The following is a 23,524-nucleotide window of genomic DNA, read 5'->3' on the forward strand; positions in this document are numbered from 1 at the left end:
CTCTTTTAATGGAGCTACAGCCTAGAACCTCAAGGGCACAGAAAGCAAAATTGTCAGAATGATTATTCTCAAGAAGCACTATGTCATCTCAGCGTCAAGGCAAATCAAGTAGTTACGATGGTCTTCATAACCAGAAAGTAACACCTCATGACCTCTTTTTTAGCCTCCACTTCTCCGAAGATGAAAATCTAAAACTCTGTCTCCAGTATGCACTGAGCCCCATAGCAATGCTATATATGCGTCCAGTCATTCACAGGGAAGCCTGGCATGCTGCAGTCCATGGGGTTGCAAAGAGTCGGACACAACTGAGTGACTGAACAACAATTCACAATTATAGAGTCCTTTCACCTATACTATCCCCTTTGACCCTCACACTGTCCGGATAACATTATTCGGACAGTTAGCAGGACCAGCATTTTGCCTTTGAGGAAACCAAGGCTCAGAAGTCTAGGCCTCAGGGATGATGAGTGGAAATGTGAGGGACTAAGCCCAGTCTTGTAAATATCTCAGTGCCTTTTTAGTTTATTAGTAACTCTACCAAAATGCCATGTATACTATGAGCATTCTTGTACATGAATAAAATGAATACACTTCATTTCACCTCAAATATTCCTCAGGTATAAAGAAGAATATGCCACAGAGGCACAAAATAAGTCAAATATGGCCCTTGCCCTCAAAGAACCTCCAAAGTTAATAAAAATAGGTGCCGAAAAAGCTTCAGAACAAGACAAGCCATAAAGAGGCGGAAATCAGGCATGGCATTGTTCATCAGAGCCACCATCTGAATATCAAGAAAGGCCCTGTGGGCAAGCTGGTGGAAATTCAATTTGAAAGATAAATCCCAATAGGGATAGACAGTCAAGGATTTACAATTTGATTCTAAAAACTTCAGCTTTACCGAAAGCTGTGCCTTTTGTAGCAATTTCTCATTTAATCACCCAGTGACTTGGAGAGAAGGAAAGAGAATGGGGTGACTTCCTGGAAGACCAGGTACATGCGGATACAGGTAAGGATCACATGGAAAGAGGCCAAGTTAAAGACGGTTCTGTGGCTGAAGATGAAGAAAGCTAACTTCATTTTCTTTCCTGTTCCACATCCTCTTTACTTCTTCCTGTCTTCCCAACTTCATTTCTACTGTCAGGTCTGAAGCCTCAGTGTAGTGAGTACAAAAATTTTAGGGTTGACTGAGAAGACATGATCAGTCTATAGCACAGAACAAGATTTATAGAGATGGTGCTTTGACAGGTTCCATAGATGGGGAAGTCTGCCAGCTGGAGACCTTCCAGAAGCATCAGTCAGAGACTGCCACCCAGAAGAGGAGAAGGGCAAAGAACTCCTAAGGGAGAAAGAGAACAGAGAGGCAGCTTCTATGTCCCTCATATAATGAGTCACTCAGCATCCCAGTGGGTAGTTTCTGGGTCAGAAAGCTTTGCAGGGTGGTAATGGCTCTGAGTCACTCAGGTTGATCTGATCTATGGCTATCAGATGTTAAAAGCATTTTTGCAGGATGTGTAAAGCAGATAGGCTCTAAAAGGTTAAATAAATATGCTTATGGGTGGGGCAGGGGGGTGGTGCTTCCCTGGTAGCTCAGATGGTAAAGTGTCGGGAAGATCCCCTGGAAAAGGAAACGGCAACCCACTTCGAAACTCTTGCATGGAAAATTCCATGGATGGAGTAGCCTGGTAGGCTACAGTCCATGGGATCACAGAGTTGGACACGACTGAGTGACTTCTCTTTCTTTCTCTTTTTAAAACAACTGGGTGTGAAAAAATTTGGATTTGGCATTGGCAGAGTTTTCAGCTGAAGGATCCCAGCCTGCTTAAAGGGGGAAGTCACATGGGGCCAGTGTACAGAGGTCGTCTTTGACCCATTTATTCCACATCCAGTATTTGGCAGAATGATGGTGTTCACTTCAACAAAGCATTTACTGAGTGCTTACTCCATGTTAGTTCCTGGGTGAGCTAGGTATTGTTACCTACTTTATCTCCATTTTTCCCAATCGCCTTGAAAGGATTATTCCCACCTAACAACTGGAGACACTAAAAATAAAGAAAGTTAAGGGAGTGGTCCAATGGCTAAGACTCCATGCTCCCAAAGCAGGCAGCCTAGGTTTAATCCCTGGTCAAGGAACTAGATCCTGCATGCTGCAACTAAGAGTTCTCATGCCATAACAAAGATCAAAGATCCTGAGTGCCACAACTAACAAATAAATAAATATTAAAAATAAACATGCCAGCACCTTTTTCGTTAAAAAAACAAAAGCAAAAAAATTTAAGTAACTTGCCCAGGGAGTGGTTAAGTTGGGATTCATTCAAATCTAGCGCTGATGACAAAAACCACACTAATGGTCCCTCACATCAAACTCTTCCTCCTCCTTCCCCTTTTCCTCTTCCTCTTTCTCTGATTTCTTCTTGACTCTGTTGTCATCATCAGCATCAGCATCTTCTTGATGGAGATATGTATTAATACCCTCCAACTTTCAAAAGAGACTTTCCCAATAGGGTACCCCTCACTTGGGGTTTTATAACATGTTCTTCTTTATTCTGCCTGTGGAAAGATCTCAATGCAAGTGGAAATCCTGCAAATAATGCATCATGTTGTATATATCAATAACATGAACTCCTTGGGCTCTTGGTCAATTGTCAAGCTCATATGAGATGCCTTTGAGGCACTGATGCAATGTATTTATTCTTTTCATTATAGGTGGGAAATTTTATTAAAAGCCAAAATCACTGAAATCTGAATAGAACACAGGGCTCCCTCCTCCCTTTTCTACTTCGTTGGGAAGAATCTATACCACTAAGGAATTTTCACACTTTGGTCGCCTCAGGCAGCAAATTCTTCCTCTGCACTATCTGAGCTGAATAATATTGAGAAGCTAAAGGACACCTCCCTTTATTTATGTACTCTTGAGCAATGGAAAATGAAAATAGTACCAGAAGGATGGAGTCCAGGCTGTTTCTCTGGGAAATTTGATGGTCTTGTATAATAAACCCTTAGACGTGTCTGCCATAAACTCTGTCATCTGGCATCCAATTAACCAAAACACCATGTTACCTGCTACTTTTCCAAATCTATACAGACATGATAATAAATTGTCATAATTCCATCCTGTTGTATCATCTAAATCATCAAAGATTAAGTCATTTAATGCAGTTGGAATGTTAAAGAATTCATTTTTTAAATACATGTCTCTCAAGGAACAAGTTCATCAGAATATACTATTCTCTAATCATATCAAATAACTGCTATAATAGGAACTGCTGCCCCAAATGCTATTTTATAGTAAACTATAAGTGGCTAGGTGCTTGGAATCTGCAACCAGGCTGCTTGAGTTCAAATCCCTGCTCTAGGTCTTGTAGTAACAAGTAACATCTTAGACAAGTTACTTATTCTCTCTGTCCCTTAGTTTCTTAATCTATAAACTGAGGCTAATAATTCTATCAGTTAATGATAAAGATTAAATCCGATTATATGTCTGTGCTATTATTATTGGCACATGATAGGTGCAATAAACATTTATTGAATTTTTACCAATGAATTCCCATTTTCAAGATAGAACTGGTTCTCAATTTTACAGAGAGAAAAAATATATATAAGGAGATTTATTTAATGATAGCTAAGATGAGAAAGAGTTTCCCAGGTGGCTCAGTGGTAAGAATCTGCCTGCCAGTGCAGGAGATGCAGGTTCAATCCCTGAGCCAGGAAGATCCCCAAGAGGAGAAAATGGCAACCCACTCCAGTATTCTTTCTTCAAAAATCCCATGGACAGAGGAGCCTGGTGGGCTACTGTCCATTGGGTTACAGAGAGTCAGACAGAACTTAGCAACTGAGCACACAAAGATGAGAAAATCAGTCTCCAGGTTTTCAGAAATATAACTCCCATCCAAAATATAATACTACATTCATTAAAAATTAATAAGGCCATGGTTTGCCTTTCTTACAGGATCAGTGGTCTAAAATGAAAATATCCTCCAGGATGAGGTATTTTACCTGCTATACTGCTTCCATTTCTGCTAAGAGACACGATTACTGGATTTAAAGAAGAGACATATGTAAATGCCATGGCAAGAACCATAGAACGGTCCCCCAAGATAACAGTCACATTCACAGTAGGTCCATCTTCTCCCTGAAAATTAATTTTTAAAATCAATACTCTGTAAATAAGACTGATGTGAGTGAAGTCCACATAGAATCAGTTGAAAAGATTAATTTCAAGAAATTGTTTTTAAAGAATATACTTGCTACTTTCAAGTCTCTTTCTCTCTTTCTCTCACACACACAGTGACTAGTACTTAGAACAGGTAAGGTAAGTACAGTATCTAACAGATTAAAGAGTAAATAAGAATGATTTGCAATTAACACATCAATTGGTTCTGAAAAAAAAGAGCAATTTCAAATAAACATCTATATCTTGCTAAACTATCCATCAAGTATAAGCATACTTTTAGACATTTAAGTACTCGGAGAACTTCCCTCCCACATTTTCTGTCTTGGACTATTTCTTACAGATATGATTTCAAAAAATAAACAATAACAGAAAAAGGAGAAAGAAATTCCAAGAAACAATGAATCTATTCAGGAGAGCAATCAAGGGAAACACTAAGATGAAACCTATAAAATAAATCTGGAAATCACCAAGTTAAACTGAAGCAGAAGAGAAAGCATGAAGAAAAAAGAGCAACTGATATATTTTTTTTTAAATACAGAGTATTTTTATTACAAGGAAGACATGTAAAAAAAAAACTAAGAAAAAACAAACTATAAAAAAATATATATTACCTGATTCTACCATTATCATTTAAATAGTTTAATAATGTAAATATGGTTTATTGATTTAACCAAAAAATGGTTCTGTAACTATAATCAAAGGAATTGAAAGTAGTTGCTTCAGAAAGGGGGACTTGAAGAATGGGGAAGTGAGGTAGGAGAGAGTGCGATTATCATTTTCTTTTGAACTTTGCACGAATTGCTTTTCAAATTTAAAAGTTGATTTTCCTAATATTTATTCTCTCTAGTGAAAGAAATTCAATCAGTAAAAATTTTACCCATTAAAATGGTCAATATACACTAAAGTGCTGATACTCAATGTTGACCAAGGGATCAGAAAGCAGGCACCTGTGTGACAATGGGAGTATTAATTTAAAAAGAGTTTCAGACAACCAGATACCTGTGTCAAAAGCTTTATTTGTCTGTGTTTTTATATTGGCACATGGTGAGTACACAACAAATATAGGAAACTTTGGAAATTATCTAAATATCCAATAACAGTAAATGAATTACAATACAAACATATGTTAGAACTGCATGCAGTTTATATATAAAAGCTAATATATCATAATATTTGAATAACTGGAGGAGATTAAAAATATGAGACCAAAGATCAAAGATTATTCTGAATATCTCTTCTTTCAGAGATCTTTATTATTTGGCAGACAGCCTTCTTTGGGGATCATGGATGTGCTAGGAATGTTGATGGTGCTGAAGTGAACTCTGAATAGGAGGTTCAAGCTTAGCTGTGAGCATGACTCTCTCCCACAGCACTAGGCAGGGGCCTGGACCCAAACCTCTTATGCCATCCATGAGACAGAATCAACTGAAGAGGGACGAGAAAGCTAAGGGACTTGCTTCTAAGGAACAGGGGAGCAGTAGGGAGTAACTAGGGTTAACTAAGCTGTTTATTTCATAGGAACCAGACATCCCAGGGCTGAGTAGTGACTCAGACAGTAAAGAATCAGACTATAATGCAAGAGACCTGCATTCAGTCCCAGGGTTGGGAAGGTCCCCTGGAGAAAAGAAGGGTTTCCCAGGTGGCACTAGTGGTAGAGAAGCTGCCTGCCAAGCAGGAGACCCAGGTTCGATCCCTGGATCAGATAGATCCCCTGGGGGAGGGCATAGCAACCCACTCCAGTATTTTTGCCAGGAGAATCCCATGGACAGAGGAGCCTGGCGGGCTACAATCCATAGGGTTGCAAAGAGTCAGACATGACTGAAGTGACTTAGCATGCATACACGCAGACATTATAGAATATTCCAAGTTTCACCAATCTCATCCATGCCAGAAAACAAAATTGCTGATGAAAACTAAATTGTTTGCTTGAGAAAGAAGCAAAATTATAAGATACACGTCTTGCAAACCAACACTCAGAATGTACACTAGATTAATATATTTACTCAGTGGCACTAACATTCATTAAGAGTGTGGACTGGGACAGACTGGTCATTTTCTTTTAAAAGATATTAACTGATGCTAATTACAAGCCACATTGGTGGGGTCAGCTTCCCACTTCATAGCAGAAATACGTCCATGTAAGCAATATAAGTAAGCATGCTCTCATGATGAGAAGATCATGTCAGTTAACTTAGTTCTAAGAAATGATCCACTGAGAACCTTACATAATTAACTACACATTAATAATGACCATCTACCCAGAAAGGAGATATCAAAAGGTTCCACTTACTTTGGATGGAACTTTGCACTGGATTCTTCGCGAGTTGCTTGTAGTGACATTAATAACACAAGTCTGGGATCCAAATAACACCAGGTTAACATCATCCAAACCAGAGCCTCGGATGGTGGCCCAGAGACCTCCTGTAAAGAAGCAACACTTTCAGATGGGACACACAGCTGTGCTAGTAGACAACCCATAAGAGAAATAGGTGAAATAAAAATATGAAGCTGCGTAGTCAAAACACAAGGCACATTCAAAATGCAGAAAGAGACTGGAGTTAAAGGTATAAACTGCTAAATAAGGTGGGAGATACAGTGACTAGAGAGCAGAGAAAAGGAGATATTCAAGAATAAAACATAGGGATACAACACAGTCATGGAACGGTGAAATAAAGTAAATGGTTTCCGAAAACTCTTTCTGCTCAAGATTGTTAAATATCACCCCTGTCATTTCTATAAGACTTAAACTCTTTTCCCAAGAAAACAGTGTAAGAGAGGAAGTACAAAATGGTAGAAAGAACAGAGTCCCAGAGTCAGGGCCACAGACTGCTCTGCCACTTACAGCAAGCCATATGCACTATTGTCCCTGAGTTCACTGGTCTCATCTCCTTCATCTTCTTTTTTTTTTTTTTTAATTTTTGGCCACACTGCATGACTTGCAGGTCTTAAGTTCCCCAACCAGGGACTAAATCCATGCTCTTCGCAGCAAAAGTTCAGGGTCCTAACCACCAGATCACCAGCGAATTCTCATTCCTCATCTTTAAATGACAGCCTTAGCCTTTCTAGCTTTGTGATATGGTACCACACCAACAAGGTTCTGGTTTCCATGACAATATAGAAGTGACTGTCATCAGCACCTGGTGGCATCAGGACTTCCGCGCTGACCACTGAGGAGCAACTATAGCAATCACAGTGTCAACAAGAGGAGGGATGGCACCAGTCACACTGATATCCCATCTGGAAGGCAGACCTTGATCCATCTGATGGACAGGAAGCCCATTTCTCATGGATGAGCAATGACTCTGGTCTGCCATCTCTCCAGAAAGGGATATAGGAGAGGCAGTAAAGCCACCAAATAGAGACACATGAGAGTGGGGAGATGGCACATGTGTCAGGGTGAGAAAGGAAACTTATACAACCTGAAGGAGACCTTTCAGTATCATGCGACTGAATGGAATATTGCCCTGAAGTTGAATATATAAACATGCCCTGAAGATTCAGGGCAGGACCACAATAGACTTCTAAGTTAGAGAATAACACTGAAGAAGAGCCAACATACAATAGCAACAAAAAGACACAATATCTGGAAACAATCTTGACAAGAACAATTCAAGAATATGAAGAAAGTTGAAGAAAGCTTTGAAATGCTTCTGATGAATCTAACAGATGAGTTAAAACTTAAATAAGAAAACTAAAGTAAATGTACAGAAAGTGAACACCATAAGGTGGCATATCTTTCTGGGTTAAACTAAAGCACCAGTGCAATTATGATAAAAATATAAAAAAGATTTTTAATTTAAATTAAACAAGCTGATTTTAAAATTCAATGAAAAATAAATGACAATAACCAGAAAACAAAATTCCAAAAATAAAAGTAAAGGGATCTTCGGCTGGACATTTAAAATATCTTATAAAACAGCTCTATCTGGAGAGATCAGGACGGCAGAGTAGAAGCATACACAAACATCAAAGATACACCTACATGTGGAGCAGAGCTCACTTCTAACAACCTGAAGGCTGACAGAAAAGCTCTTCTACAACCAAGGCTGTAAGAAAGATCTACACCGAGTTGGGTGGGAAGGGAGGAGAAGCAATCAAGTCAAGATCCTCACAGGGGACACAGAAGAATAGGGGAATGTCACAGGCTCGGGGACCCTTCCAGGGGACTGAGGGGTTCAAGCCACATACTGGGTACCCCAGCCCTAGGTTCAACACCAGAAAGATGAGTCCTGAACGGTGTCCCCCTCAAAATTCATAGGCTGAAATCCTAGCCACTTGCACTTTTCATCAGGAAGCCTTGAGCAGGTCACTCTTCTCTTAGAACCACTATTATATCATCTGAAAAATGAGGATAATAATTCCATCTTTCAGGCAACTGTTAGCATTTAGGGTGTAAACTGCCTAGAAGAGGTGCTCAGTAAATGATACCAGGCCCAACCTCATCATTATAAGGAAAGTAAGTCCCACAGAGTGTATGAAATATCTAAGGTCACACTTCTGACTTTGGCAGGCTGAAAACACAGGCACATGTCCCAAATCCCCATCTAGTGTCATTTCCACTTGATCAGATTGTCCCAGTGACTTAATGATTGACCCCGTGATGCCTGACACCATCAACCAAACTATGGTATTTTATGTGGCAAGTGACTTTATTTAAGGGCTCAAATGTCCATTATTCAATAGAAGAAATGCTGATGGCAGAAAACAAAAAGTTGTGAACCACAGTGGATATGGAATTCATTACATGGCAGGACTAGATTCCTGTAGGTTGGCAAGAATGAAGGTCTCAGAGCATCAGATGCAATGCGGGTGCCCCAGATTACCAATGTCTGCAGCTCTGGAAGGCTCCACAGTGTCCAGTCTGGGTTCCACATTTAGGAAGAGGCCTCCTCCACTGGCATTGATGGCAAGACCAGAGGGTCTCACCAAAATCGAGATCCGATGCGCTCCAACAGGCAGCAGGCTTGTCTGACATACCACATTTGTTTGGTTTGAGAAAATAACTTTGCAACTCGTTTTGTTCACTGTAACCTGCAGGGCCTCGTAGTCACCAGAGAAGCTAGTTCCGGTAATATAAACCAGTAGGTCAATGTCATCTTCAAAGAAGAAAGAAATCATCTCTCAGCAATATCACTCCATTTATGATAACTCTGTCAAATATCCATTCCCTCTCACTTTCCCCTCTCAAAATTCAAGGAATTGAATGCTGGCTCATATATTGGAATCTGTGCCTATTTTAATAGCTTAGAGCCCTCCACTTAAATTTTCTCAAACTAGTAACGACAAATCACTAATCAGTTAAAAAATGGGGAAAAACTAAAGAATATTTCGAAACAAGGGACAAAGAATATATAACATTTTAAGTCATCAAAAATCTACCAATTCACATTATGACCATTTCGTCTAGATTAGCTAAAATTTGCCCCTTTATTGTGCCACTCAACGTTCACCCCATGAGCTGATGCACCTTCTATTCAGCCATCACGTACCCTCCAACAAATCACTCTGATCTTAAAGTTCACACACAGAAACAGTAACCCCCCACCCACCCCCACACACACACAAAAGAAATAAACCCACATTTATGGTCACCAAAGGGGAAAGGTTGTGATAGGGATAAATTAGGAGTTTTGGAGTAACACTTATAGACTACTATACATAAAATGGATAACCACCAAGGACCTGCTACATAGTACAGGGAACTATACTCAATATTTTGTAATATCTATAAGGGAAAAGAATCTGAAAAAGAATACATATGTGTACACATGGATACATGTTTTTTGGAATGTTGGCTTAAAACTCAACATTCAAGTAACTAAGATCATAGCATCCAGCCCCACCACTTCATGGCAAACAGATGGGGAAACAATGGAAACAGTGACAGACTTTATGTTCTTAGGCTCCAAAATCACTGCAGATGGTGACGGCAGCCATGAAATTAAAAGATGCTTGCTCCTTGGAAGAAAAGCTATGACAAACATAGACAGCATATTAAAGGCAGAGATATCATTTTGCCAACAAAGGTCTGTCTAGTCAAAGCTATGGTTTTTCCAGTAGTCATGTGTGGATGTGAGAGTTGGACCATAAAGAAAGCTAAGCACCAAAGAATTGATGCTTTTGAACTCTGGTGTTGGAGAAGACTCTTGAGAGTCCCTTGGACTGCAAGGAGATCAAACCAGTTAATCCTAAAGGAAATCAATACTGAATATTCATTGGAAGGACTGATGCTGAAGCTGAAGTTCCAATACTGTGGCCACCTGATGTGAAGAACTGACTCATTGGAAAAAGACCCTGATTCTGGGAAAGTCTGAAGGCAGGAGGAGAAGGGGACAACAGAGTATGAGATGGTTGGATGGCATCACTGACTGAATGGATATGAGTTTAAGCAAACTCTGTGAGATGCTGAAGGACAAGGAAGTCTGGTGTGCTGTAGTCAATGGGGTCACAAAGAGTCAGACAAAACTGAGCAACTGAACAACAACAAATACACATATATATGGGGCTTCCCAGGTGGCTCAGTGGTAAAGAATCCACATGCCAATGCAGGAGACATGGGCTTGATCCCTGGGTTGGGAAGATCACCTGGAAAAGGGCTTCCCTAGTGACTCAGAGAGTAAAGAATTCGCCTGCAATGTGGGATACCTGGGTTTGATCCCTGGGTTGGGAAGATCCCCTGGAGCGGAACAAGGCAACCCACTGCAGTATTCTTGCCTGGAGAATCCCCATGGACAGAGGAGCCTGGTGGGCTATAGTCCATGGGCTTGCAACTGAGCAACTAAGCATACACATAGGAAATGGCAACCCACTCTAGCATTCTTGCCTGAAGAATTCCATGGACAGAGGAGCCTGACAGGCTAAAGTTCACAGGGTCACAAAGAGTCAGACATGACTGAGCGACTGAGCACACAAGCATACACACATACACACGTATATATACACATAATTTTGTAGGAATATGTGGCTTCCCTGGTGGCTCAAACAGTAAAGCGTCTGCCTGCAATGCGGGAGATACAGGTTCAATCCCTGGGTCTGGAAGATCCCCTGCAGAAGGAAATAGCAACCCACTCCAGTATTCTTGCCTGGAGAATCCCATGGACAGAAGAGCCTGATGGTCTTCAGTCCATGGGGTCACAATTGAGCGACTTCACTTTCACTTTATAGATAAATATACATATAAAACTGAATCGCTGAGCTGTATACCTGAAACTAACATTACACTGGCAATCAACTACACTGCAATCAAAAAATAAAGCTGACACCCATTTCAATGTCAAGTACACATCATACCGAGGGCATACCACACAGAGTAGACCTGGGGAGTTGACGCTTCAAGGTACTGGAAGGCACAGGAACCTGAACAATAAGCTGGTATGTCATTCACTCGCACAACCACCTAGAAAAAGGCAAAAGCATTAAAAGCAGATGTACACATTTCATATGCTCAAGGGTATTCCTAGGACTTGTGAAGTTTGCCCAAACTGAAATGTGTTAGTGATTCACCTATTCTCTATTTTTTCCTTCTATTTTCCAATAATAAACCCTCAGTTGTAAGGCATGACTCAACAGGTTAGGTTATTTCTAAATGATGGTTAATATGCAGAAACCTAATATTTTTACAATTAGATAGGCTCAGTCTGGAATAAATTCCCTCTCACATAGAAGTAAATTCAAACTGTGCAAGGACTTTTTATCACCTTATATTTTTTAACTTAGGACCTACTGCCTGTGAAAAGCCCTATCTTTGCTGGTAAATGCCAATGATGTAGATGCCTCTGTTCCATCATTGCTACAAGAATGTATAACTGAAGATTAGAATGGATTTGGACATTTGGATTGGGGTCTTTTTTGTCCTAGAATGGAAGTCCCTAAGAATAAATTATGTATCTTTCCCTCTCACTGGGACTAAGGCTAATCTAATAGAACTCTACAATACTTGTAGATGAAAGTGGTGAAAAAGATAAAACTCTCAGTCTTTACCTATAAAATAAGGATTAAAAACACACTACATTTATGATAGTGTTTGCTTATGGAGGGAAGGGATCATACATCAAATGTTAGCAATTGTTAATTCTTGTTTGGGTACCCAGGTATTGGTTATATTATTCTTATAGATTTTGCATTTTAAAACTGTCTCAAATTGAAAGCACATGACTTACAAGAGGGGAAAGTGTAAAAGACATTTTAAAGAGAAAAGGATTTGACTCAGCCCATTTACTTTCCAAGGCCACTGTGAGGAGGTATAAAAAGTATGTAGCTGAAGAGATTCTCTATTTTGGGTACCAGAAGAGCATCAGTAATTATAACAAGTGGATGTTGTGTTTACAAAGCAATTATATTTTCAGAGTATTCTCCATATCCTGTGAAAGTAGACAGAGCACAGCCACAGCTGTCTCTATTTTACAGATTAGAAAACTGACCCTTGGGATTGGTCCACATCACAAATAAGGAGGAGCTGCAGTAAACTTGAAACTCGTACTTCACTTTGGGGGGCCCATCTGCTCTCACCTGAGTGTACTGGTTGGCAGTGGCCAACATGTCTCCAAATATGGGTCCAAGGAAGACTCCACCATCATATACTACACGTGTGGTCACAGCAGGGTTCACTCCAGTGAGGTTTTCATTAGATACCTAAGATGGTCACATTTCTGGTGAATCCTGCCATGGAACAGAAGTCTAATCTTGCTTGAAACAAATGACAAATGGTGTTTTCACATTCCTTTATAATAATAAGATAGCTAGAAAGCGAAAATAGAAGAGAAGGAAATGGCAACCCACTCCAGTGTTCTTGCCTGGAGACTCCCAGGGACGGTGGAGCCTGGTCGGCTGCCATCTATGGGGTCGCACAGAGTCAGACACGACTGAAGCGACTTAGCAGCAGCAGCAGCAGAAAGCGAAAATAGAGTGACACCAGGCTTGAAATCTAGAAGCCTAACAGTAAGTAGTGGTAAATGAAAGCCTCAGTAGACTAGAAGAGTATTTATTTGCAAGTAGAGTTACCAAAAAATGCACACTATGCTGATCTCTCAAGTCTTGCAAGAGATTTTGTTCCCACGTGCTTTTCTATTTTACAAGTTTACAATCCAAAATAATACTAAAATAAAATGTCAGGAAACAAGTGCCATGAGATGACTTCCATCCTTCCTCCATCTCCACCCAAGGATTTTGTTTGAAAACCAGATGACCCACAATACCAAGTAACAAAAATAAAATTTCATCTCAGATTTCACTTCATAAAACCAAATGCTAGATGATCATTAGATTATTTTTTAAAACCTTAAATATGCAACAGCATCTGGTTTTGTCATTATCCAAAGACAGCAAATCCTTTCCTAAACTTCCTTCTGCTCTGCCATCTGCCTCCATAATAATCTAAGTCAATCACATCTGCTTAAATTATCCAATAACAGATGTAGAATTATTGTATGGTGGACACTGACCAACAATTTCTTTACCTACATCAAGTTAGAAAAGCAACGTTATGTTTAAATTGCTTTATCAGGAATATGAGATACAAAACTTACCTTGAAAACTTTCAGAAAGATCGTTGAGCTCTTTTACTTGAGTATTCCAACAAAATTCACAAATCATGACAGTTTTCATTCATATAATTCTGATTTTTTTTTCACAAAATTGTTTCAGAGCACCAAATCCATAAAGCCAAAAGGGATACCATACATACCTTGATGAAGTTGGGCAAGTCCCCAACCTGGCTGGACCAGGAGAAGGTCCACACATGTTCATAGCAAGACTTTAGATCCTCTGTCACAGTGAAGTCACGGACATTGAGGTACCTGGATGTGAAGTCATCAGCGCTGGTTTGTAAGAGCTTTCGGAGGTGACTGGCTGAGATGTGCACAGGCACATCTGTGGGAGAAGGTCATGATACCGAAAATCTTATTTTAGTCGCTAAGTTGTGTCCAACTCTTTCGCAACCCCATAGACTGTAGCCTGTCAGGCCCCTCTTTCCATGGAATTTCCCAAGCAAGAATACTGGAGTGGGTTGCCACTTCCTTCAACAGGAGATCTTCTCAACCCAGGGATCAAACCCTGGCAGGCGGATTCTTTACTGCTGAGCTACCAGGGAAGTGCAATATAGAAAATACAGGAAGCTATTTACTCCACCTTGTAGCATCTCATCTCATCATCAAGACAGCAGAACACAGGTTAAAATGCCTTCACATACGCAGAGACCCTCAGGTTCAAGATGTGGTTTCAAGTGAACCTTCAGTCCAGTTACGCAATTTTTAAGGCAAGCATAAGTAGGGTGCTTACTTTTTATATCACGATTCCTTTAATCAGCACCATATCTCTCAAGTAGAGAACACAATCACATCAGACAAAACTATCTCAACTGTCAACTCAAAATGTGAATTCCAAACACTGGTAATTCCTGAAAGTCTAATTAAATACTGAGTTTTTCCCAGAAGAAAAGTGTAGCTGGCCCTGTGAATAGGGAAAAGTTGGCCACCTTCCACAAGGAGTGGGGAAGGCATAAAGCAGCTGACACCTATAAAAACAGAGCCAACCAGGCTGAGGAATGTTGGCACTGAACTCCGGTTTCTCTATTAGAATTTCCTTTAAGCCCAACCACCTGCTTCCCCATAGCACATCCGTGCAGAGAAATAACTGCACTCTGGGCTGAAGCCTTGCTTGTGTTTGAACACTGTTTCATGCTTTACCTGAAGTTTCCATTTCATTAGCTACCCCCAGAAACCCTTTGAGGTCGGTCATCTAGATAACCTAATGCCTCCTTAAGAAATGAAGAAAATGAAACCCAATGTGATTCAACAGCTCACCAACCAAGTGAGAGGGGTTTTGATTAAAACCCAGATTGCCTTGACCAACTCAAGAGATTTCCTCTTGAATCCCACACTGCCCTGGAGTGTTAATGAAATACCACTGCATTTCCAAATGCAAACAAAACTCATCTTTTTAAAAAAGATTGTCCTATATATATACATCATTTGAGGGCCATTTCAAATGGCCAGGTGAAGGCTGGCTTATGCAGGCAGTAATGTGAAGCGCATCAGCAACAGCACATGATGGCAGGAAAAAAATCTCTCAACAGGTATTCTGCAGTTCTTTCATTGTGAGACGGGAAACAGCACAGTAATGGGCTTCACAGTGGCAGAGCTGTAGTGCACTTACTCACCCACTTATCAGACTCCAATAGCCTCAGGGCCATCTACTTTTCCTAAGCTGTCCTACTAGAGGAAAAACTCCATTCCTCCAGCCAAGGATGGACTTCTTTGCAAGTCTAGCATCTTTCTTCTTGGGAGGATAGAAGATTTTTGGACCACTTGCCAACTTTTGGACAACCACTCTTGCATTCTCCTGAGCCCCCAACTTCCCCTATGTTTTCACCAAATAAATAATGCTGGGAAAGGTTGGGGGTGGGAGGAGAAGGGGACGACCGAGAATGAGATGGCTGGATGGCATCGCCGACTCTGTGGACATGAGTTTGAGTGAACTCCGGGAGTTGGTGATGGACAGGGAGGCCTGGCGTGCTGTGATTCATGGGGTTGCGGAGAGTCGGACACGACTGAGCGACTGAACTGAACTGAACTGAACTGAATCACTTCTAATGAGTTGACTCACTGGAAAAGAGTCTGATGCTGGGAGGGATTGGGGGTGGGAGGAGATGGGGACGACAGAGAAGGAGATGGCTGGATGGCATCACCGACTTGATGGACATGAGTTTGAGTGAACTCCGGGAGTTGGTGATGGACAGGGAGGCCTGGCGTGCTGTGATTCATGGGGTTGCAAAGAGTCGGACACGACTGAGCGACTGAACTGAACTGAACTGAACCCTGTCCTTGATGAGATGTATATACATTGATAGTTGAAGATTTAGAAACATTTATATCCTCATTACAGTTGAAAGCTCTTTCTACATTTAATATGGTTTCTCAGTTCAGTTCAGTTACTTAGTCGTGTCTGATTCTTTGTGACCCCATGGATACGGTTTCTAAAATGCTCAATATCATGTGGGGTCACTTTGGAGTTTAATTTAGAAAGGCAGTGGCTACCACGGATCTTGGTCTATGAAATTCTAGAGAAGACTGAACTCTTTGAGAAGCAAACACTCAAGTTCATATCTGGACCCTGCTTCAGCTATTTGGGCTTTGGGCAAGCCGGAGTAGAGTGAGCTGAATGGTGGCCCTCAAAAAGATATGTCCTAATTCTTGGAAACTGTGGATGTTATATCATAGAGCAAAGGATGTGATTAAGGATCTTGAGAAGAGGGAATCATCCTGGATTATCCAGGTGGGCCATAAATGCAATCCCAATTATCCTTATAACAGAGAGACAGAGGGAATTTGGAGACGGCAGAGGAAGAGACCATGTGACCAGGAGGCAGGGTTTGGAATGATGCACCTGCACCAAGGAATGTCAACAGCCACCAGAAGCTCATAAAGGCAGAAAACAGATCCTCCCCTAGACCTTAGGAGGAAGCATGGCCCTGCCAACAACTTGATTTTGGACTTCAGCCTCCAGAACTCTAAGGGAATACATTTCAGTCATTTTAAGCCCCCAAGCTTGTATAATTTGTTATGACAGCCGTAGGAAGCTAATCCGCTCAGTTTACTCATCTATAAAACTGAAAGACTGGGATCATATTGACAAGGATATTCCAGACCTTTAATTTTAGAAAAGTCATTCTCAGACACTGGAAAATTAACAAAGTATGTTAACTTTAAGACTGTCACCCTATCAGCAGGATGTTGTTTGCCTGGGGATGCTACTGAAAGCAGCAATGAGAAATGCTGCACCCGCTATGGCCCCTTTACCAGGAATCGCTGTGTTGGAAAGTTGGATGCGAAAGTGTCCTCCTAAAGGTGGACTTGTCCTCTGTAGTCTCTGCGTTGTCACCTGGACCAACCCGGATCCTTCCTCTGCTCCTTCAGTGGGCACAGCGCTGCGACATGTCAGAAACAAAGCATTAACCACAAGGACCCTCCAGCAGCTGCTCCAGACAGAGCACAGCTCCATCTCAAGGACCACACAGTCTCCCATGTTTCCAGGCCATGAACACGAGCTCCAAAATAACCCCTCTTCCATCACAGCAGAGAAAATGAAAGGTAAATATGAAGGGTCTCTAAGGGTGTTCCACCCTCCCCCTCTACTGATCCTGGGAGAACACAGAGGCAGAGTGATGAGTGTAGCCTCCGCCGCTCTGGTCCTGATGCAGAGTGGAAGGAGAACCCTGTGTTCTCTAACTGTATCTTCACAGTCAGATGAAAGCTCACCCTGATCCACAGATCCTCTGTGCTCAGTATCTCCAGCAGAAACAGGCCACTCCATCTAGGAGAGTCCTTATCCAGCACCTGTGTGCACACTGCGTACCTAATCCTGCTTTCAGTACAATAAGTGGGTCAAACAAATCATGACATACCATGCAGTAGAACACTATTCAGCCATTAAAAAGCATGCTTGATGAAACGGGGAAATATTCCATTTATACCAGTAAGTGAAAAGGGCATGTTGCAAATACAGTGTCTTATCTGTTGTACCAACTTGAGGTTTAAAAAGTAAATATATATAATTAGTTAGTGTTAGTCACTCAGTCATGTCTGACTCTTTGTGACCCCAAAGACAGTAGCCTGCAAGATTCCTCTGTCCTTGGAATTCTCCAGGTAAGAATACTGGAGTAGATTGCCATTCCCTTCTCCAGGGGATCTTCCCAACCCAGGGATCGAACCTGGGTCTCCTGCATTGCAGGTGGATTCTTTATCGTCTGAGCCACCAAATATATATATATATATATATATATATATATAGTGCATATATATGTATTTTGTGTATATATGTATATGTGTGTGTGTATATATATAAAAGCTGCCTGGGGGAAAAGAGTATTTTAGAACATGGATTCAACGTGTTAAAAGAAAGCATCTCTGAACAGAAAAGTTAGGAGTGATTTGTACCTTTTCTATGTGCTTTTCTGTACTTTCCAGATCTTCAACAGTGAACATGTATGATTTTGATCAGTAATATTACTCAAGTACTACGCATTGATGTGCACTCACAACCACACAGAAACAGTCAGACTGAGGCTTAACTGGTTGGGGGCCATTCTGGGTTGTCCTGACTTTCTCAGGCTGAAGGCTTCCAGAAGGAGCTAAGGAGTCTGAGAAAACTCAGAAGGGGAGGTTATGAGAACCTCTCTAAGTGTGGACCTAGATTATACTCCATCATTTCAGAGTTAATAACTTTGGCATTTGGAGCACAGGATCACAGGGGGCTCATCTGACATCTCCCCCTCCATCACTGAAAGCCTTTCCCTCCTTTATTCTATTGATGATTTTTTTGTCTTTTCTACCCAGAGGACCATGAAACATTGTCAAGAAATGTGGAACATAGATTCAAGCTTCCTAACATTGATAAAAAGTCTCAAGCACGGTGTGAGTAATGAGAACTCATTTCAGAACGTGTTAGATACAGGGGGAGAAAAGAAATTTTAAAGACAAGGCATCTCAATCGTTCCCATTCTACAGGGGTTTAGTGAACATTTAAAAGGAGGAATTACAGCATGCATGTGTTCCAGGAGCTTGAACGAGCCTGATTCTTAGTTACTGCTTTATAAACTATGGCCAAAAAGGTTTGTTTATTGAGGAGTCAACGCTTATGTGGCTCTAGTGCCATCTGGTGGTGAGCTTTCAGAACTGGCTGGTTTTGTTTCTTTGACTATGAATTGTACTTCCTTTTGCCTCAAAGAATTCCAGTAAGATTAATATATTAATCTTATTAATGGAATGGAAGAAGAGGAGCAAGAAGAAAACAGTGGTAATGTGAACCTCTGAAAAGCATAAAAATACATCTACTTGTAAACTAATTAACTAGGAACTAGCTCCCAGATCAACAGAATCAGCATTGCCTGGGAACTCATTAGAAAGGCAAATTATCAGGCCCTGCCACCAAGCCTACTGAATTAGGATGCTGTGGTTAGGGCACAGAAACTTGTGTTTTAACACAACCTTCAGGTAAGTCTGATGCAGCATCCTTAACATTGAGAACTATTGCTTTAAGCAGCAAGGCAGGTAAATTTTCCTGGTTGATAAAAAGTTTCACCTCTGTGACTCCTAAGGCCAGTTAGCAATTTTAAGGAGGGACAGGTGACCAAAGTTGGCTCCCTACCTTGCAGTGATGAGCGGGAGCTCCAGGCCACACCCCGCCGACCAGGAGGTCACATTGTAGACGGGAGGTGATCCCACCACTGACAGCAATTCCAGCAGATTCCCGCCAGGGCGAGCTGCACCAGTGTCCGCCTGGGAAACTGGAGACCGAGGAGCCAAACATCACCAAGAAAATCAAGATGGAGGAACTGCTGGGTGGACAGTCCATGCTGCAGGGTCTGAGTCACTCACATCCCAGCACACCATAAAAGCAGAGATTCCCACCTACCTGCTGCCATGAGGAGCAAAGGAAGAGGGAGGAATTCAGTTGCCAAAGGAAAATGCAAAGTCATGATATAAGGAGACGATGACTAATTCCACGGCAAACTTCAGTAAGCCCCAAGCCAGCCAAGCGTCATTCCCTGTGCTGCTGGAGGTCCCCCCACCACCACACACGCACGTGCAAACACACAGCTCATCTGCGGCAGTGTGCACTACCCCCTTCCTCCTCCTTTCCTTCTCCAAGTCCCGGCAGCTCCAGCAATGCAAGATGATCCCCCTCAGGAACACTGAACACGCAAGGCAGATCCTGGAGATACTTGAGTTTTATCCACTGCATGGTGTCAACATGTGTGCAGACACAGTGCAAGCATTTAAGACAGACCATTGTGCAAATCCTGATTTTCCACTTCTACTGGGTGACCATTTGGCTAATCACCATAGCCTCTGTAAGACTCTTCTCTCATCGATAAAGTAGGACTCATGATAGACATCAGTCTGCATGGCAGGGAGAGTTTACTGAGATGGCAGGTTTAAAGGGCCAGCTTAATATCCTCTTTCCCTTCTATTAGGCACCATGTAAATGCAGTTTCTTTCCCAAGTCTGTGCAATCGAGACAGCAAACAGTTTAAAAGCAGCATCCTTGCAGGCCCAATGCTGAGCACAACACCAGGCACAGAGCCAGTGCTCAATAAAAGTTCATTTGCTCAACTGAGTATGGAGTCACTAAAAGTGGCTCTGGTGTCAATAATCTCTAGGTTTCAATTTCCCCCACATCCCCAATGATTTGAGGCAAGACACTCAGCACCCTCTTAGCTTTGGTTTCTTAATCTATAGAGTGGGGATCATAGGGCCATCTTAGGGGTTCTGAGAATTAAATGAGAAGGATTTGGGAGCTATCACGAAATAAAAAACAATTTCATAGAGGACATTAGGTGGGAGAATATAATCAAATATTAATCTGATCAGATAAATGTCAGGCAGTTAAATATGAATATGGAGCCCAAGTGTGTAGTTTATGTTACTATTAAATAATCCTCACAGAAAAATTGTTGCCAGCGGGATGACTGAACCAAGTGGGAAGCAGATTGTTATACCCAAGCCACCTCCTGTCTTTCTTATCTCTGCCCTCTGCCTCCCTGCTCCCCTCCCCAACTCACCCCTACATGACTCCAGATGCTGGAGCATTTGGGTGCATGAGGTGATGGCCGTGAGAAAGAGTTGGGATCCTGGGCATTGAGGGTTTGGAGAGGAGGAAGGGAAATGATACCTATTATCTATTCCTGAGTTTCCCAGTCAGTGGGTTCAAGTGTATGAAATATTGATCCCACCAGCCCTCTGGGAATCTGTGCAGCATTTAGGGTCACCAAAGGCCCCAGCCAGTTGTCTTGGGCACCAAGGAATTCAGACAGTTATCCAAGCACACTATTTGAATATTATTTTCTGTGTGTCAGAACATGGAATTTGAAGTCAGCGATGCCAGATGTCCCCAAAACACTCAAATCACTGAAAGAGGTAAGGGATGGAATTCTGAAGAGCATCAAAAATGATGCAATTTCAGGGTTGAAAGAGAGTTCTCTTACCCCTCACCCCCAAGTTCCCTGCCCCCTAGCGCTGCAACTTTCAGGTAAAAGATTAAAAGTTGCACAACTTGAAAATCAGAACGCAATGACCATTCCATCCTTTTCTCCTTGAAGAGAGAAAGAGAAGCTACAAGAAGCAGGAACGACAAGGCCCAGAGTCACAAGGGATTTGATGGAATAGAGAGAGTGAACAAGTTGGAAACCTAGAGGCCCTGGGAGCAAAGCACACCATCCCTCTGGCCTTCTGTCCCTGGTGTGTGGGTCACACGTGGCCTCAGGAGAACCCTTGGTGAGCACCTTGCCCTTAAGACAAACAAAGCTGGGTGAGATCAAGGGACTTGTGCAGAGAGGGGCCAGTCCTGAGCTCTGAGTGATGCATGGGAGCAATCAGATGGGCAGAAAGACAAAGCTATTCTCATAAGGATGTGATGACCCTCTAACTCACACCAAGTTGGCCCTATGGGTCATAAAATCAGACTTGTGGCCCATTTCAGGGCCAATGATGCTGAGTTCCTCACAGCATCTTTTATGACAGATATTAACAGATGGAGGTAGGGAGAAATCCTGCTGGCCTGACAATAGTAATGATAATAGTAGTAATAACTGATTATATTTACTGAGCACCTACTACGGTCAGGACCCATGATGAGTACTTTACATTACACTTTAGTTAAACTTCATAGTAATCCCATGGGGTAGAAGCCTCATTGTGCCCATTTTATAGATGAGAAAACCAAGGCCTCTCAGCCAGAAAGTGGTAATATTGGGATAAGATGACAGGCACCCAAAGCAAGAGCAAACATTGGGGTAAATAACAGAAAACAGAAGAAACTTGCTAGAGGGATATAAAAGCCAAAGACAAACAATCACAACTTCATCTTCTCCCTGGGATTTGGGCGGAAAGATGGAGAGTCATCTGTTCTCTCTCCACTAAAAGAGAAGCAGTCCCTCCAGAAAAGCCTGCGGACCCTATCTGATGGATAGTTCATAGAAGAGAGTAGATCTGATAATCACCTGTTAGGTTTGTGTCTGCAATAATAATCTCATCCACATAGAACATGCCCATCTCTGGAGACAGAGGGAGGAGGTCAATCTGATGAACCAACACTGGGGAATTTGCAGGAGGCAGCTGGAGATGCGAGGAGTGATGCACACACGTCTTCCAGAGATCAGTGCAGGTGAACTGCCAGCTGAACACAAGCACAGAGCAGAAATGGGCCTTAGTCCTCTCGCCTGAGAGCTCCAATTCCCCAACCTGGGCCCGAAGACCATGCAGCTGGGAGATCCACAGTCTTGGTTGCCATGGTACCAGCATCCCACCCAAAATGGGCTCAATTTGGCTGGGATACAACACCAGTGAATCACGTTTAAGTCCACCATCCATTCATAATGATGTCAGCAGTACTTTCAAATTACAATACAATTGTGTGTCTTAAGCAGATCACATGTTAGGCTCTAACCACAGAGATGATTAATGGTCTCTAAAACCTAAAACCCATTTAGGTTTAAAACCACTTACAAAACCCCTGAGAGATGTGGAAAGAGTGCTGAATCAAGTGATCAAAATGCCTGAATCATATTCCAGCATCTTTGCTCACTTGCTGAATGAATTTCAGTGAATCACACATTCTCTGGGTCCCGATTTTTCTCCTCTGTAATGTCAAGGAATGTTCCATAAAAATCTCTTCCAAATATGATGGTCTTTGACTCTATCCCTACGAGAAATGTCAGACTCCTTATATATGTAACAACTGCTCTTAAATCAAACTTCTTTGCCAAATAAAACATGTTCAGAGCTGAAATTTTTGTCCGAGGCCCCACAATCAGACAATACCTCCAATGAGTCACTGTCCCCAGGATAGTTAGCCATACCATCTGGCAGAATTTCCACCACACCTGCCCGCAGACAAGCTACCTGCGGGTACCTACCTAGGACTGGTCCCCAGGAGACTCCAGTCACACGTGATGTTCTTAACAGGGTTTTGAAGGCCGACTGTGAAGGACACAGTCATCTTCAGGGTCGTATTCTCATGGCCTCTGTATGCAAGACACAACTAGAGACACAAAACAAGTGCTTCACCTCTGTCACTAAGAATCAGCTGTTCAAGCAATGTTTATTGAAGACAATCTACTCCCTAGAACCAACCTAGAGATAGTCAGACCATTCCTGCCCTCCTGGACCTTACCTTAGTTTAGAACAAATTGCTATTTATCCAACAGAGAATTATTCAATACCTAGCACTGTATGTGGCTATGAGGATTTTTTATCTCAATTAGAGAACTCAATTAGAAATCCTTGTTGTGACCCAGATACCTGTGCAGCCTCAAGCAAGGCACTGAAACTCTGAGCCTCACTCTTTAACCTGAACTCG

At 41.9% G+C, this 23,524-nt stretch overlaps 1 protein-coding gene across 3 annotated transcripts in view; it reads right to left on the reverse strand.

Moving 5' to 3' along the window:
- Positions 1-23,524, reverse strand: part of PKHD1 (PKHD1 ciliary IPT domain containing fibrocystin/polyductin) — a 448,361-nt gene that overhangs the window by 388,532 nt on the left and 36,305 nt on the right. For 2 of the 3 annotated variants that reach the window (XM_088831516.1, XM_055406831.2), the window contains exons 19-28: positions 23,082-23,206; positions 22,167-22,342; positions 19,313-19,451; positions 16,966-17,093; positions 13,854-14,038; positions 12,680-12,802; positions 11,462-11,567; positions 8,995-9,267; positions 6,462-6,592; positions 3,994-4,129 (exon numbers count right to left, since the gene is read on the reverse strand). In XM_088831516.1, coding sequence (XP_088687642.1) covers positions 3,994-4,129; positions 6,462-6,592; positions 8,995-9,267; positions 11,462-11,567; positions 12,680-12,802; positions 13,854-14,038; positions 16,966-17,093; positions 19,313-19,451; positions 22,167-22,342; positions 23,082-23,206 — 1,522 coding nt within the window. Of the gene's footprint in view, positions 1-3,993; positions 4,130-6,461; positions 6,593-8,994; positions 9,268-11,461; positions 11,568-12,679; positions 12,803-13,853; positions 14,039-16,947; positions 17,094-19,312; positions 19,452-22,166; positions 22,343-23,081; positions 23,207-23,524 lie in introns of all 3 variants that reach the window. The other variant, XM_088831515.1, reaches the window with a different exon arrangement.

The sequence above is a fragment of the Moschus berezovskii genome, chromosome 23 (assembly GCF_049115385.1).
Source record: "Moschus berezovskii isolate FMDL1 chromosome 23, NW_MosBer_1.0, whole genome shotgun sequence".
NCBI lineage: Eukaryota > Metazoa > Chordata > Mammalia > Artiodactyla > Moschidae > Moschus > Moschus berezovskii.